Source organism: Antechinus flavipes, chromosome 1, assembly GCF_016432865.1.
Source record: "Antechinus flavipes isolate AdamAnt ecotype Samford, QLD, Australia chromosome 1, AdamAnt_v2, whole genome shotgun sequence".
Classification (NCBI taxonomy): domain Eukaryota; kingdom Metazoa; phylum Chordata; class Mammalia; order Dasyuromorphia; family Dasyuridae; genus Antechinus; species Antechinus flavipes.
This window is the reverse complement of record NC_067398.1, coordinates 560,090,269-560,102,690: the sequence shown is the minus strand read 5'-3', so window position 1 is coordinate 560,102,690 and position 12,422 is coordinate 560,090,269. Positions and strand designations below refer to the sequence as shown.

Here is a 12,422-nt window from a genome sequence, read left to right as displayed (position 1 = left end):
ATGAATTTTTTAAAATGAATATTTATTTTCCTGGATATTTGTTGCTTCATAACAAATTATCTCTCCAGAACTAGGTTATTCAGGGGCAAGGTTTTCTGAAACACAGATAAGAATAAGTAAAGGAAAAAATAAACCTTCAAAAACCAAAATTTTGTACTTAAATCCATACACTAAAGTTCATGAACTTAGTTAATAGAACAGCTGCTTATGCCTTCATGAAGCTATTCTTTTCTTTCACTTTGCACACAATTCCAACTTATCTTGTTTGTTTGATTTCCAACACTATAGTTCCCTAAAGTTGGAAACTCAGAAGAGGTTAGAGGGACTGCTTCAGAAAAACATAGTGAAACCTTCAAGAAATGACAGCTTAATAACAAGGAAGGATATAGAAAAAATACAAAAAAATCTGGAAGAACTAAACAAATTACAGCAGCAAGCAACATGGAAATGATAATTCACCTATGGAATTTAATGAAAAAGAGAGAAATTACAGAGAGTAGAGAAGAGGGATCTGAACAGACCACTGAGACACTTAGGGGGTGTAAGAAATATGATGATTTATAAAAAGATACCAAGAAGACAATGTAAGAAAGGGAGGAGACACAGAGAGAAACAAAGAGGCAAAGAGACATAGTCAGAGAAAAAAGAAAGCTACAGAGGAAGAAGAAAAGGAGAAGAATAGAAAAGAAGATGAGAGGAGAAGTAAAAAAAAAAGTGAAAGGGAAGGGGAGAAAGAGAAGAAGAAGGAGGAGGAAGAGGAAGAAGAAGAGGAGGAGAAGGAGGAGGAAGAGGAGGAGAAGGAGGAGGAGGAGGAGGAGGAGGAGGAAGAGGAGGAGGAGGAGGCAGAGAAGGAGAAAAAGGAAAAGAAGGAGAAGGAGAAGAAGGACAAGGAGAAGGAAGAGGAGAAGGAGGAGACTGACAGGAGGAAGAGGGAGAAAAAGGGGGAGGAAGAGGAGGAGGAGAAGGAAAAGGAGAAGAAGGAAGAGGAGGAGGAGAACAAAGAGAAGAAGGAGGAGGAAGAGGAGGAGGAGAAAGGAAAAAGGGAAGAGAAAGAGGAGGAAGAGAAAGAAAAAAAGGAGGAGGGGAAGGAGGGAAAGAAGAAGAGGAGGACAAAGAGGGGGAGAAGAAGGAGGGGGAGGAGGAGGAGAAGGAGGAAGAGGATTAAAATATAAGTAGGAGAGATAATTCAGGATAAAAGATAATCAATAATAAACACTCAAAGAAGGTTAACAAGGCTATATAAGCCTTAATATAAAGCTACCAGATTTAGCAATTAAATCATTGATAAACTTATAAAAGTCTATTGAATGGTGGGGTCAGAATTCATGTTGTGAGGGGTTGAAAAGTGAATAGGCAATAAGGAAATAAAAGCAATGAATTTAGCCAGTTGTATTTTGTTTGCTTTAGGAATTTTGTAGTTGTTGTAAAAGGAAGAAAAAAATTACAAAAATGAAGAATATCTGCAAATGTTTGGGGAAAGAGTTAATTAATAGAGATTAAACATAGAGGAAGAATTGGATCAAAGGAACATTTTGAGGAGTTGCCATTAACAGGAATGGGCACCTCCAAGATGAGAATGAAGAAGAGAATTAATGATAGTGTAGAGGGTATTTTTAATAACAGAATTAGGGAGAAGAGGGAGTATTTATTAGAACCAGATTTTGAGCTCAGGTCCTCCAAGCTCCTAAAACTAGCTTTTTATTCATTGTACCAATTTGACTCTTGCGACATTTTCCAGCAAAAATATAATTAAAATATTATAGGAAATTATTATTTTGAATATACCGAACCAAAACCAAAAGCCTTAAAGAGATTACTAGGACTTCCAGTTCTTAACTATTTAGAAATGATTTAAGGACTTTTCTTGAGGCTATGGTTTTGAAAACATTTAATTTTAACTTTGGGCAAAGGATTAGAAAAATATAATGTGACATCAAATGGTCTTTTCATACTTCATTCCATATTATTAATATTAACACAATAATTAACACAATAAACATTGGGCTAATATTCACAAATATAGAGTGTTCCAAAGATTATGGTGTAGTTGGAAAATTTAGTACCTTAAAACTGCACTAAGATTTTTGGGACAACTTCTATTAGTATAGTGAACAAATCTTTCTAGGAGAATTTAACAACTCAGGAAGGAAGTTATGGTGTTATTCAAAGACCAGGGGAAGGAAATAAGAAGTAATGACCCACCCACCAACAACACATACATAACACACATACACACACACACACACACATATATGTGATAAGGATTCAGAAACTTGAAAAGTTTGAAAAGTCCCAGTAGTTTAGCGATTTCTTGAAATAGCATAACAGCAGCTATAAAATAGAATGGAATTTAAGAAAAAGACAAATGGCTGTGATGGATAGAGGGAGAAAAGGGAAGAGTCAGCCATGGAAGCCAATTGCCACAATGCTCTTTCATGTATTTAATCTAAAACTTATAGGAAAAAAAAGCAAAGGATTTGACATAGTTTATCAGTGGGGGAAATGAAGGTTATGGTTCCACTCATTAAGTATCATTGTCTTCAAAAGTGTCCATTCAGACCAATATACAAGCAGAACCAAGGATATGGGAAATATTCAGTATTTTGTAGATGTTTTTAAATTTTTTTCATATTCTAAAGTGGCTGGGAACTAAGCATTATGAAGAAGAGAATGTCTCTAGTTATCCTCATTTTGCTTTAGAGTTGATCATAATTTTTTAAAATTTAATTTATTTATTCTGAACTTAAGAAGTAAAATAAGAATTTCCATAAAAAGTAGAATAGAAAAAAGAAATGTACATGAAATTGCAAATCTATTATGTACAACTTGTTATTCAGTTAAAATATATAATAAAGTTATTGTGTAATTTTCTTTTGTCCCTTTTTTCTTTCCTCCATAGAGGTGGCTACTATTAAACACCAATACATATATAAATAAATATGTATGCATACATATATATATACATATACACACAATATACATGTAAATCCATTCTATATATACTTCTATTTGTCAATGCTTTCTTCTTCATATATTCTTTATACTTAATTTCTAGACTGTAAGCTTCTGACGTTCATAAATTTAGAGCTAGAAGGAATCATAGAGGTCATCTATTCTAAGCATTTCATGTTACACATTACAAGTCTAGAGAAGATCAGTGATTTGCAGATAGCACAGATAGCATATGGGAAAGCCAGAATTTGAACCCAAATTCTCCATCTGCTTCCTCCAACATCACAGTGATCAAACACCAATGTAAAAGACAATCAATCAATCAATAAAGTATTGATTTCCTGTGGGGCTTATCATCCCCCCCAAAAAAAACCAAACACTATCATCTTGTGGCCAACTTGGTGATCATTTCCCCAAAATTTAGTTGTTGTTTTTTTTTTTTTTTAATTTTAGAAAAAGACATAGAGTGTACTGCCACAGGCTAGTATTTGAATCCTGGCTTGGTGGGAATTGCCAGACATAGCCTTTGTAGACCCAAGATCATCACAGTGGTCCAATGTTGACTTTGACCTGTGGTGGAACTAGTGTTTATATGACTGAGAATTGAGAGAATTGCAAATAATCTGGATAATGTAATCATTCCATTCTAGGAAAGGGCCCCGACTTAGCTAGATTTTATGTCTATTTCAAATTAATTGATGAGATTGCATTTTCTTTCTACAAATAGATCTACTTTTCTGCATGTATTCACAATACTAAGGTCATAAGCTAAATAGTACAGCCACCACACAAAACAATCTTTTGCTGCTAATAAAACAATGTTGAATAAATCACAAGGGACTGACCTGTTTTCTTTTTAATATTTAGTTTATAGCTAAAAGTAGTTTCTGTGAGTTCCAGTGGATTATCCAAAGTACAAGTTCCCTGACTGAATTTATTGTAGTCAGCTAAATATTAGTGTTTGACATGTAAAACTGCCCAATTTGTGGTGAATTTTAAAAATTCTTCTTCGAATTCTGATCAGATTGGGAAGGTAGAAGGTGTATGGTGAATTGCCTTTTTGAGCTGATAGGACATCATATAGCACTATCTTTTTAATCAGAATAATTCGTAACTATATACTTTCTGAAATCATGACTTATGGGCCTGATGTATTTAGTCATGCAATTTAACTGGAGATAGAGTTCTAAATTGGTGAGCAACATTTGGAATCGGGAGGACTTGTGAAAATCTTGGCCCTGATGCTTAGCTGGTCAACTTGAAGTGTGGTTCAGCAAAAATATATCGATTCTGAAGTCAGAAGACCTAGTCAAGTCAACAAGTGTTAATTAAAAACTTACTAGAGAGAAAGGAACAAGCATTTATCTAGTGCCCATTATTTGCTGAGCACTATACTAAGTGCTTTATAAATATCTCATTTAAAAATCACAACAATCCTGGGAGAGGGGGGCTATTGTAAGTCAAGTCAACAAATGTTAATTAAACACTTACTGGGGGAGGAAACAAGTATTTATGTAGTACCTCCTATATGGTAGGCACTAAATGCTTTATAAATATCACATTTAATTTTCACTACGGGGTAAGGTAAGTACTACTACTATCTCCATTTAAAGATGAGAAATATGAGGCAAATAGTAAACAGCTAGTAAATGCTTGATCTTCCTGACTCCAGACCTACTACTCTATCTGCTATATCATCTAGCTGCCTCAATGTGCCAGGAACTCTATTCAATATTGGGGATACAAAGAAAGGTAAAAACAAATAGTCCCTCTACTCAAGAAGTTCGTAGTATAAATGGGTAGACCACATATAAATGACTATATACAAAAAAAAAACATACAAGATAAATTGAACATAATGTCAGAGGAAAAGCACTAATATGAGGGGAAAAAATTTGAATATATTTCCTGCAGAGAGTAGACTGTATCTGAAACTTGAAGAATGCTTGAGAAGTTAGAAGAAAAGGGAGAGATAAAGGAGGAGAGAAATCCAAATATCAGGGATCCGCTAGTGAAAATTCCTGGAATCAGGAGATGGAGTACCATGTTAAAGGAAATGCAAAGAAATTAGATATCAATCACGGGATTGAAGGAATGGGTATCATAAAAAAAAATGTATTATTTTGATTTAGGTCTTTTGATTTAGGTTTTTGTTCTTCCAAGGGCCCAAGTCACATACTTTTCTTGAAATTTACATAAGGTACATTAAATTGCTGGCACATTAAAAATATACTCAGATTCTATTTTATTTATGTTGTGCTTAATGATTGTGTATGTGTGTTACCCCTTTTACTAGACTGTAAGTTTCATGAGGGCAAGGACCATATCATATTTATCTTTTTTTATCAGCCCTACTTCAAGTATAATGTAGTATTCAGAACAGGAGATTTACTAATATTTGTGAAATATACTGATGATAGAAAGCTAGGTGGCAGAGTGGATGGAGCACTTGGCCTGGAGTCAGGAAGATTCATCTTCCTGAGTTCCAGTCTTGATCTCATATACTTTCTAGCTGTATGACCCTGAACAAGTCACTTAATACTATTTATTTCAGTTTACCCATCTTTAAATGAGCTGGAGAAGGAAATGGCAAACCACCCTGAAATCTTGCCAAGAAAACCCTAAATGGGATCACAAAAGCCACTGAACTGAACTGATAGCACTCTCTGGTAGTTAAGTCCAAGTGGTTAAGGAAGCATATTTTTTTTTCTTTTTGAATACTAAAAAACTACAGGAATGATGAATTAAGCTCTGAAAGAGTAAGCTTCATATCTTGCCAGCAGGAAATAACAGAGAAAATTGGGCATATTTAGTACCAGGAAACCCACAGTGCTAATTATTTTTAACCATAAAACAGAAGTCTGACTCTTAGGGGTCTATTAGCTTACTTATACCCTTCTTATTCACAAAAGTTAGCATGCAGCAGTTCTCAGGGACCAGTCATTCTGAATTTCCTGCTGGGTTTCTTAAAGATCTCTAATACTTCTGACATTTACTTTCACAGATTTTTAGAAGTGGATGAGACCTCAGAGGTCATCTGGATCCAGCCAGCTTCTGAATAGAAATCCCTTCTAGAATTCATGATGATGCTAACATGATAGCCACTCATCCCTTGGGGGAATGTAGCTCTTGGGGAATCATTTGTGCTATATTTGAGCAAATACAACAATCAATTTAAATGACTTTAAATTCAATCTGGACTAGATGATCTCCAAAGTCCCAACCAGCTGGAAATTCTATGACTGATTTATTTTTCCGGGCTTCTGTGTTTGTTTTGTTTTTAAACTGAGTCACCTGAATTAACTGGTTGTTTGGGGTGAGGGGTGGGGGTAGGGAAGAACTGTTGACAGAATCATAGGCTTCAAGTTGCTTAGTGGTGAAAGAATGTTGCCTTAGTACTATACGAGTAAGTAAGAGAAAAGACACATCATCCTCCTAAATGGGAGAAAAGATAGAATTTAAAACATGCAGACTTTTGAAGGAGACAGATTTGGGGTTAGGGATGCCTTCTTAACATTCTTTAAGTCATCACCAGAAAACTAGATAAGAGCCTTCCTTTGTTCTGCCACTCTAACAAGAACTAATGAAGTACTTTTGGAGAACTAGATGTCTTTTCGGTTTTATCCTTGATTTGTTGTCAAGGGCCATCAAAAAACCTATATATCTCTGGTGCTATTTAAAAATACATTTGAAGCTCAACTTGGGGATTGAGAAGCTGTTCCTTGTGATTCAATCAACATCTTAGAGACTTATTCTGTGCATGAAGAGATACCTGAAATAATAGAATGATGTCTAGAAGTCACAAAGACCTACCATATTTGTTTTGTGATTATGGACAAGTAGCTTGGCATGCCTTAATCTCAGTTTCTTCATTTGTAAAATAGGGAAGGAAAGAAAAGGAGAAAGGAGTAAGTAATTGTATTGAGCTTGTTATGTGCCAGGCCAGGCACTAGGCTAGGTGTTTTTTACAACAAATATCTCTAATTACAGAATCTTTTGAAGCTCAAACTGTAATGGCCTTCAGTGGTCAAAGAGCTGAACTTAATTGTTTTACTGGTGAGGAAACTGAGGTCCAATAAAATTAAGTGTCTTAGCTAAGCAGTAAATGGAAAAGCCAGGATTAGATCCAAGATATTATTATCTCAAGTCCAGCAGTAATTCTACTCACAAAGTATTTTGCAAACTTTCAAGTGTTATATGTTTTTGTCTGTTGTTATCTATCACCTTTCTCCTTTCTTCCTTCCTCTGCCCTTTTCCGGCAAAGAGGGCTGCAGCCAACTGATGACTTTAAACAGTTAAGAATTTCTGATTGTGGTGAAAGTACCACAAAGCCCCTGGGAAAATATCCTGATCTACCACAGTAAGATGAATGTTCATATCTTGGTGAAAACTACCACAAACCACAGTCAAGAACAAAACTGAAAAAAAGGATCAAGTTCCATCAGGGAGAGTGAGAACTACCACTGAATGTAAGATGCACTGAGGTGGCATCCAGAGGAATGAGAGGAAAGTTTCCAGAACATCGCCCAAAGATCAGTTGTTAAATCATCCAGCCATCCATGCCAATGACCCTGAGAGTGACCAGTCTTAACGAGCCTTCCCCAGAATGAGGACAACAGCTTGAATTGCCTTTTTTTATTTTTCGGGCTGTTTTTGCTCTGGAAATAAATAAAGGGCTTCTATTCCATCCCTGTCAAGGTCTGGCACCTTTCCTAGCACTGAAATTCACAACAAACTAAGGAAGGAAGAGGTACAAGCCAGACTAACAAAACAACCAAAATGATTTGAAAAGACAGTCTTTTTCATTGGTAAACTGGTTTAAAATGGGAGGGGGGGAGGGGGAGAGGGTTGGTCATTCTTGCTCTGTTGGCAAGAAGAATGACAACCGGGCTTATGGAGCCAAATGACTTGTACTTTGTCCTTGAGGAGATACAGAGCCAGGCAGCTTTTAGCCTATATTACCACCCATGCCATACCTTGTAATTGAACTCCCCTGGGCAAGAGACCACTAATCTCTACGGTGGGGAGCTCATTCTCTTCTCCATTGGAATTGTTGGGTGGCAGAGCCCTCCTGCCGGAAAAGGTTCCTTGAGACATTGTCCAATTTGTCAGCTCCTTGAAATGAAAAGGAGGCAGAAAAGAAATACATGAAGTGAGTTATATTTGAGAGTTCAAAAATAGAGATTTATCAGTGTTCAATGGCACTTGAGATACACATTTTTAGTTCCACATAAATAAAAAAACTGAGACAGCAACAAGCATCAATTTAATGATGGAGTACAACTCCCCAAGGGCCTAGAAGATATTTTGTGTTTGTCAAAACATGAAAAGCAGGGTTGGGAGAGGGAGAGACATTTCCATAAGGGGGTTTATTTGAGGAAATGAAAAATTCTAAAGATTTCATGAATTAGAGGTGTTTTTTTTCCATCCCTTAAAGACATTACCTCTCTTGAGAGTTCATTTATCTATGTAGAGACATTCATGTTTGTGATGTGGCTATATAAACATGCAAGGTAGAAAAACAAAGTAATGTGTGACTGCATTATCTCAAGAATTTGGGATCCAGTTGTCACCAGAGAAATTGCAAAAAAGTTGTTTTAAGGATTCCAGCCTTTTTCATTAATGCAGATTAGATGGAACAGACAATAGATCACTGGACATGGAATTGGGAAAACCTAATTTCAAATCTGATCTCGGATATTTAATAGTTTTATGATCCTGGACAAGTCACCCACTTTCATCCTCAGTTTCCCCATCTATAAGATGAGAAAAATGCCTCCCACTTCATAGGGTTGTTGTGAGGATCAAATGAGATAACATTTATATAGTTCTTTGCAAAACTTTAAATGGTAAATATATTTTACCTTTGATGATAAGGAGGAAGAGGAGGAGAAAGAGGAAGAGGAGCAGGAGGACGCCAAGATACTGTAGAAATCATGAAGCACCTTCTTTTAAGTTGCAAGTATTTAGTACCTACAGAATATCTAACAACATGACTTCATCACTAGAATTATAGATCAGAAGCTCATTACCTTTCATAAAATGTCAAATCTCTGTGCTACAAATAGAAAGCTCAAATATCCTTGAAAATTCAAAAACAACAACAAACTGTACTGAAATTGGAGCATCACCAAATGCAAAACTTTAGCCCACAGTTGCTTGCACATAACACTCATCTGTTAAAATTTTAGAATTATGTTTTTAATATATGTTGCCATGACAAATACTAATGATCTTTAACTTATGTGGCAGAAAAAGATTTTAAAACATTGAGACCTAGCAAAAAAAAAATTAAAACCTTGTGATAAAAGGATGAAGTTGATATCTTCTCCACTATCCTGACTACTATTGGAAACATCTTTGAAATATTTTCAGTGATCTGGGGAAGCAGATAGAGTGCCAGGCTGGAGTCAGGAAAACTCATCTTCCTAAGTTCAAACCTGGCTTCAGACATTTAGTAACTATATGATCCTGGCAAGTCACTTAATCCCATTTGCCTCAGTTTCCAGATCTGTAAAATGATCTGGAGAAGAAAATGGCAAACTACTTCAGTAATTTTGTCAAGAAAATGTTAAATAAAATCAAAGTATTTGACACAACTGAAATGCCTCAACAAAACACTAAGTATCGACTGTTGCTGTTACTCATCTCATATCCATCTCTTCTGATGGAGTTCAAATAGGAATAGTCCTGGAAGCAGATGCTATCCTGCTATTATTCTTTTAGATTTAATATTTTTATTCAAAAATTTTTTTCTATTTTACCCTCACTTCCAAATATGTTCCTTCCCACTTGCTTCCCCAGAGAGCCACTCCTTGTAGCAAAATATAAAAAAGGAGGGAAAAAAGTAATTCAGCAAAACTAACCCAAACAACAATTTAATCTTACAATACATGTATTCTATGCTCATGGAATCTCTGCAAACAATTTTCTTCAACTGCTGTGGTTAATACAGAGCCAGTACAGAGCCAATCACACAGTAGACTTTAATAAGTGATTCTTGACTTCTTTAGTCAAGCTTAGTCATTATAATTATGTAGCATTCAATTTCATTGTTTTTATTTTTGTTATTTTTTTGTAATTTTAATTTTATTCATTTTGAATTTAAGTATATATTTAATATTCTACCAATTAGTGCACAGGTTTATTGAATGATGGCCTTTTGTACCTGAATAAAAGTTTGGGGATGCAAGCTTGCCTTCTACAGGTGTGCAGGATGTCCAACTCTTCATGACTCCATGCCATTCATGACATGACATTTTGTAGAGGTAAGTTACTTACCCAGGATCTCATAACTATTAAGTTTCTGAAGACAGATTTGAACTCGTCTTTCTAACTCCAGATCCAGTGCTCTACCCACTGCACCACTTAGCTGTCACTTAGATAGTAACTAACATTTTACAAAGCATTTCACATATATTCATCCATATGATCATTTGACTGCCAAGCAAAATGAGATAAAGTGAACAGGTCTTTTTGTGGGGGAGAGGAATTGCAGAAAACTAATGTCTGACCCTGTGGTATCAAGCTGCAGTAGTGCTTCAGTTTAAAATCTTAGTGAGTTGACTAGAACCCCAAGATGTTAAATGACTTGGCTAGGATCATACAACTAATATGTCAGATAAACTTGGGTCATCCTGTCTCACAGCACACCTTTCTTTGTACTCCATTCTCTTAAGGGAGGAGCATCGTCTTTTATTTGCTGATGAGGATAGAGACTCAAAATTAATTTGCCAAAGGATGCACAATAATTAAGTGACAATAAGATCCAATCACAGAGCTTCTGACTCCAAATCTGTTGTTCAAAAATATTTCTGGAATACTACATTCTTCGGAATTATCTTCTGAGATGGTTTATAAGCCTCCTATGAAAACCATCATGCTAATTAAACTACTGTAATTTCTTACTATTGGGTATACTGAATGAAGTGTTATTTAAATAAAACTTAAGGAGGAATTCCAGAAGTGTTTCAATTAGCATCATTGGAATAAGTGTGTAGTTCTCCAGATGACCATTCCGAAAGGGACAACTTGTTTTTGTAAATATATATTCTGGTATTTAAAAAAAACTAATATCAAACACATTATACAATTAAACCTCATCTATATATAAATTGATGCTAATTAGTACTGTATGGCTGAGGGGAGGGAGTGGAGAGATAAAGTGATAGACCATTGGGAAGAGAAAGAAGTGAGGAAGATATTAAGAGGAAGAGAAAGGGGAATAAAAAGAAAAGAAAGCCTGTTATGTGGAAAATAGATGGGGAGAATAGGGTAGGATTTACTAGGGCACAGTTGGGTTTCTCCTGCAGCATTGGGAAACCTCTGAATCTGAAGAAGACATGGTAAGGTGCAGGGTCGGTATGTTAAAGGATTTGTGTTTGTTGTGGATTCACTTTGCGCTTTTAAAAAAAAAATCGAAAGAGAAAAGAAAGAAATTGAAAGAAGAAGCCATCACCTGAACATAAACGTTCAAAACCTGAATTTGGAGAGTGACAGAGGTGTTAAAGTAACCGCAGGAGTTCCAAAAGCCTTGAACTGAATGAGACCTGGATAAAAGAGACTTTGCTTTAGGGGCAGGGTGGAGTTTATTTCTAAAAAAGCCCGAACATACACAGAAGAAGGATTCTGAGAAACCAATCTGGCGCTAGGATCATCCCAATTCCAGGTTCATCTTATCGAAGTTGCTCAAAAGCGCACACGCAGACAAGTCTTCTCTTTGCTGTTAACCTCCAACAGCCACACACACCAACACCCCCACTCTCTGTCTTCCCTTTGCCCTTCCTCCTCCTCCTCGCCCAGCACCACTGCCTTGGAGAGCACTGAGTAAAGCTCAAACTTAGCCCCAACAGGTTAACATTTTAGAAAGTGGCATGAACTAGCTTTAGGAATTCCTTCCTACAAACTTGATAGAAAAGTGGTCCTTTTGTGGCGTAAGTCAGAGCTGGTAAAGGAAGGATAACAGAACGGAATTAGAGAAAGTGGCCGTTTTTTAAAGAGTTCCCCTCTCCCACGCAAGCAGCAGCAGCGACAGCAGCAGTGCATCCCTTCTGCCAGGAGAAGTCGAGGCTCCCGCTCTAACAGGAACCCAGGCAGAGAGAATGGCTCATACCTGGGTATAAGCAGCTTAGAGTCAAGCGTTCCGGAATTTTGAGGTTCCCCTGAGCTCTTGTTCTCTTCTCTTAGAAGATTAAGCTGCACAGAGTATGTCAGAGAAAGGAAAGAAATACCAGAAGTTGGGGGCTCTTAAGTAATTTAAAGACTTCCCTCTCTTCCTTTTCTCCCCCTTCCTCCTCCTCTTTGAGAGGGTTGGGTTTCCTCCCTCCCTAACAGCTGGAGCCAGACTTTCAGTCCACTCCCATTCATTCACTTCTATCTTCCTTATTCCAAAGAGATTCTACCCTTCCCTTCTTTAATCCCTGAAATATATCAGAGGAATGCTTCTCCTGTCAATCTTGCAAAAAGTTAAT

The 12,422-nt window shown here is 36.5% G+C and overlaps 1 protein-coding gene across 1 annotated transcript in view; it reads right to left on the bottom strand.

Moving 5' to 3' along the window:
- F13A1 (coagulation factor XIII A chain) overlaps positions 1 to 12,190 on the bottom strand; it is a 190,398-nt gene extending 178,208 nt beyond the window's left edge. The window contains exons 1-2 of the mRNA XM_051970733.1: positions 12,065 to 12,190; positions 7,929 to 8,067 (exon numbers count right to left, since the gene is read on the bottom strand). Of these exons, the coding sequence (XP_051826693.1) occupies positions 7,929 to 8,049 (121 nt within the window). The 5' untranslated portion in view covers positions 8,050 to 8,067; positions 12,065 to 12,190. The remainder of the gene's footprint in view (positions 1 to 7,928; positions 8,068 to 12,064) is intronic.
- Positions 12,191 to 12,422: the final 232 nt, after the last annotated feature.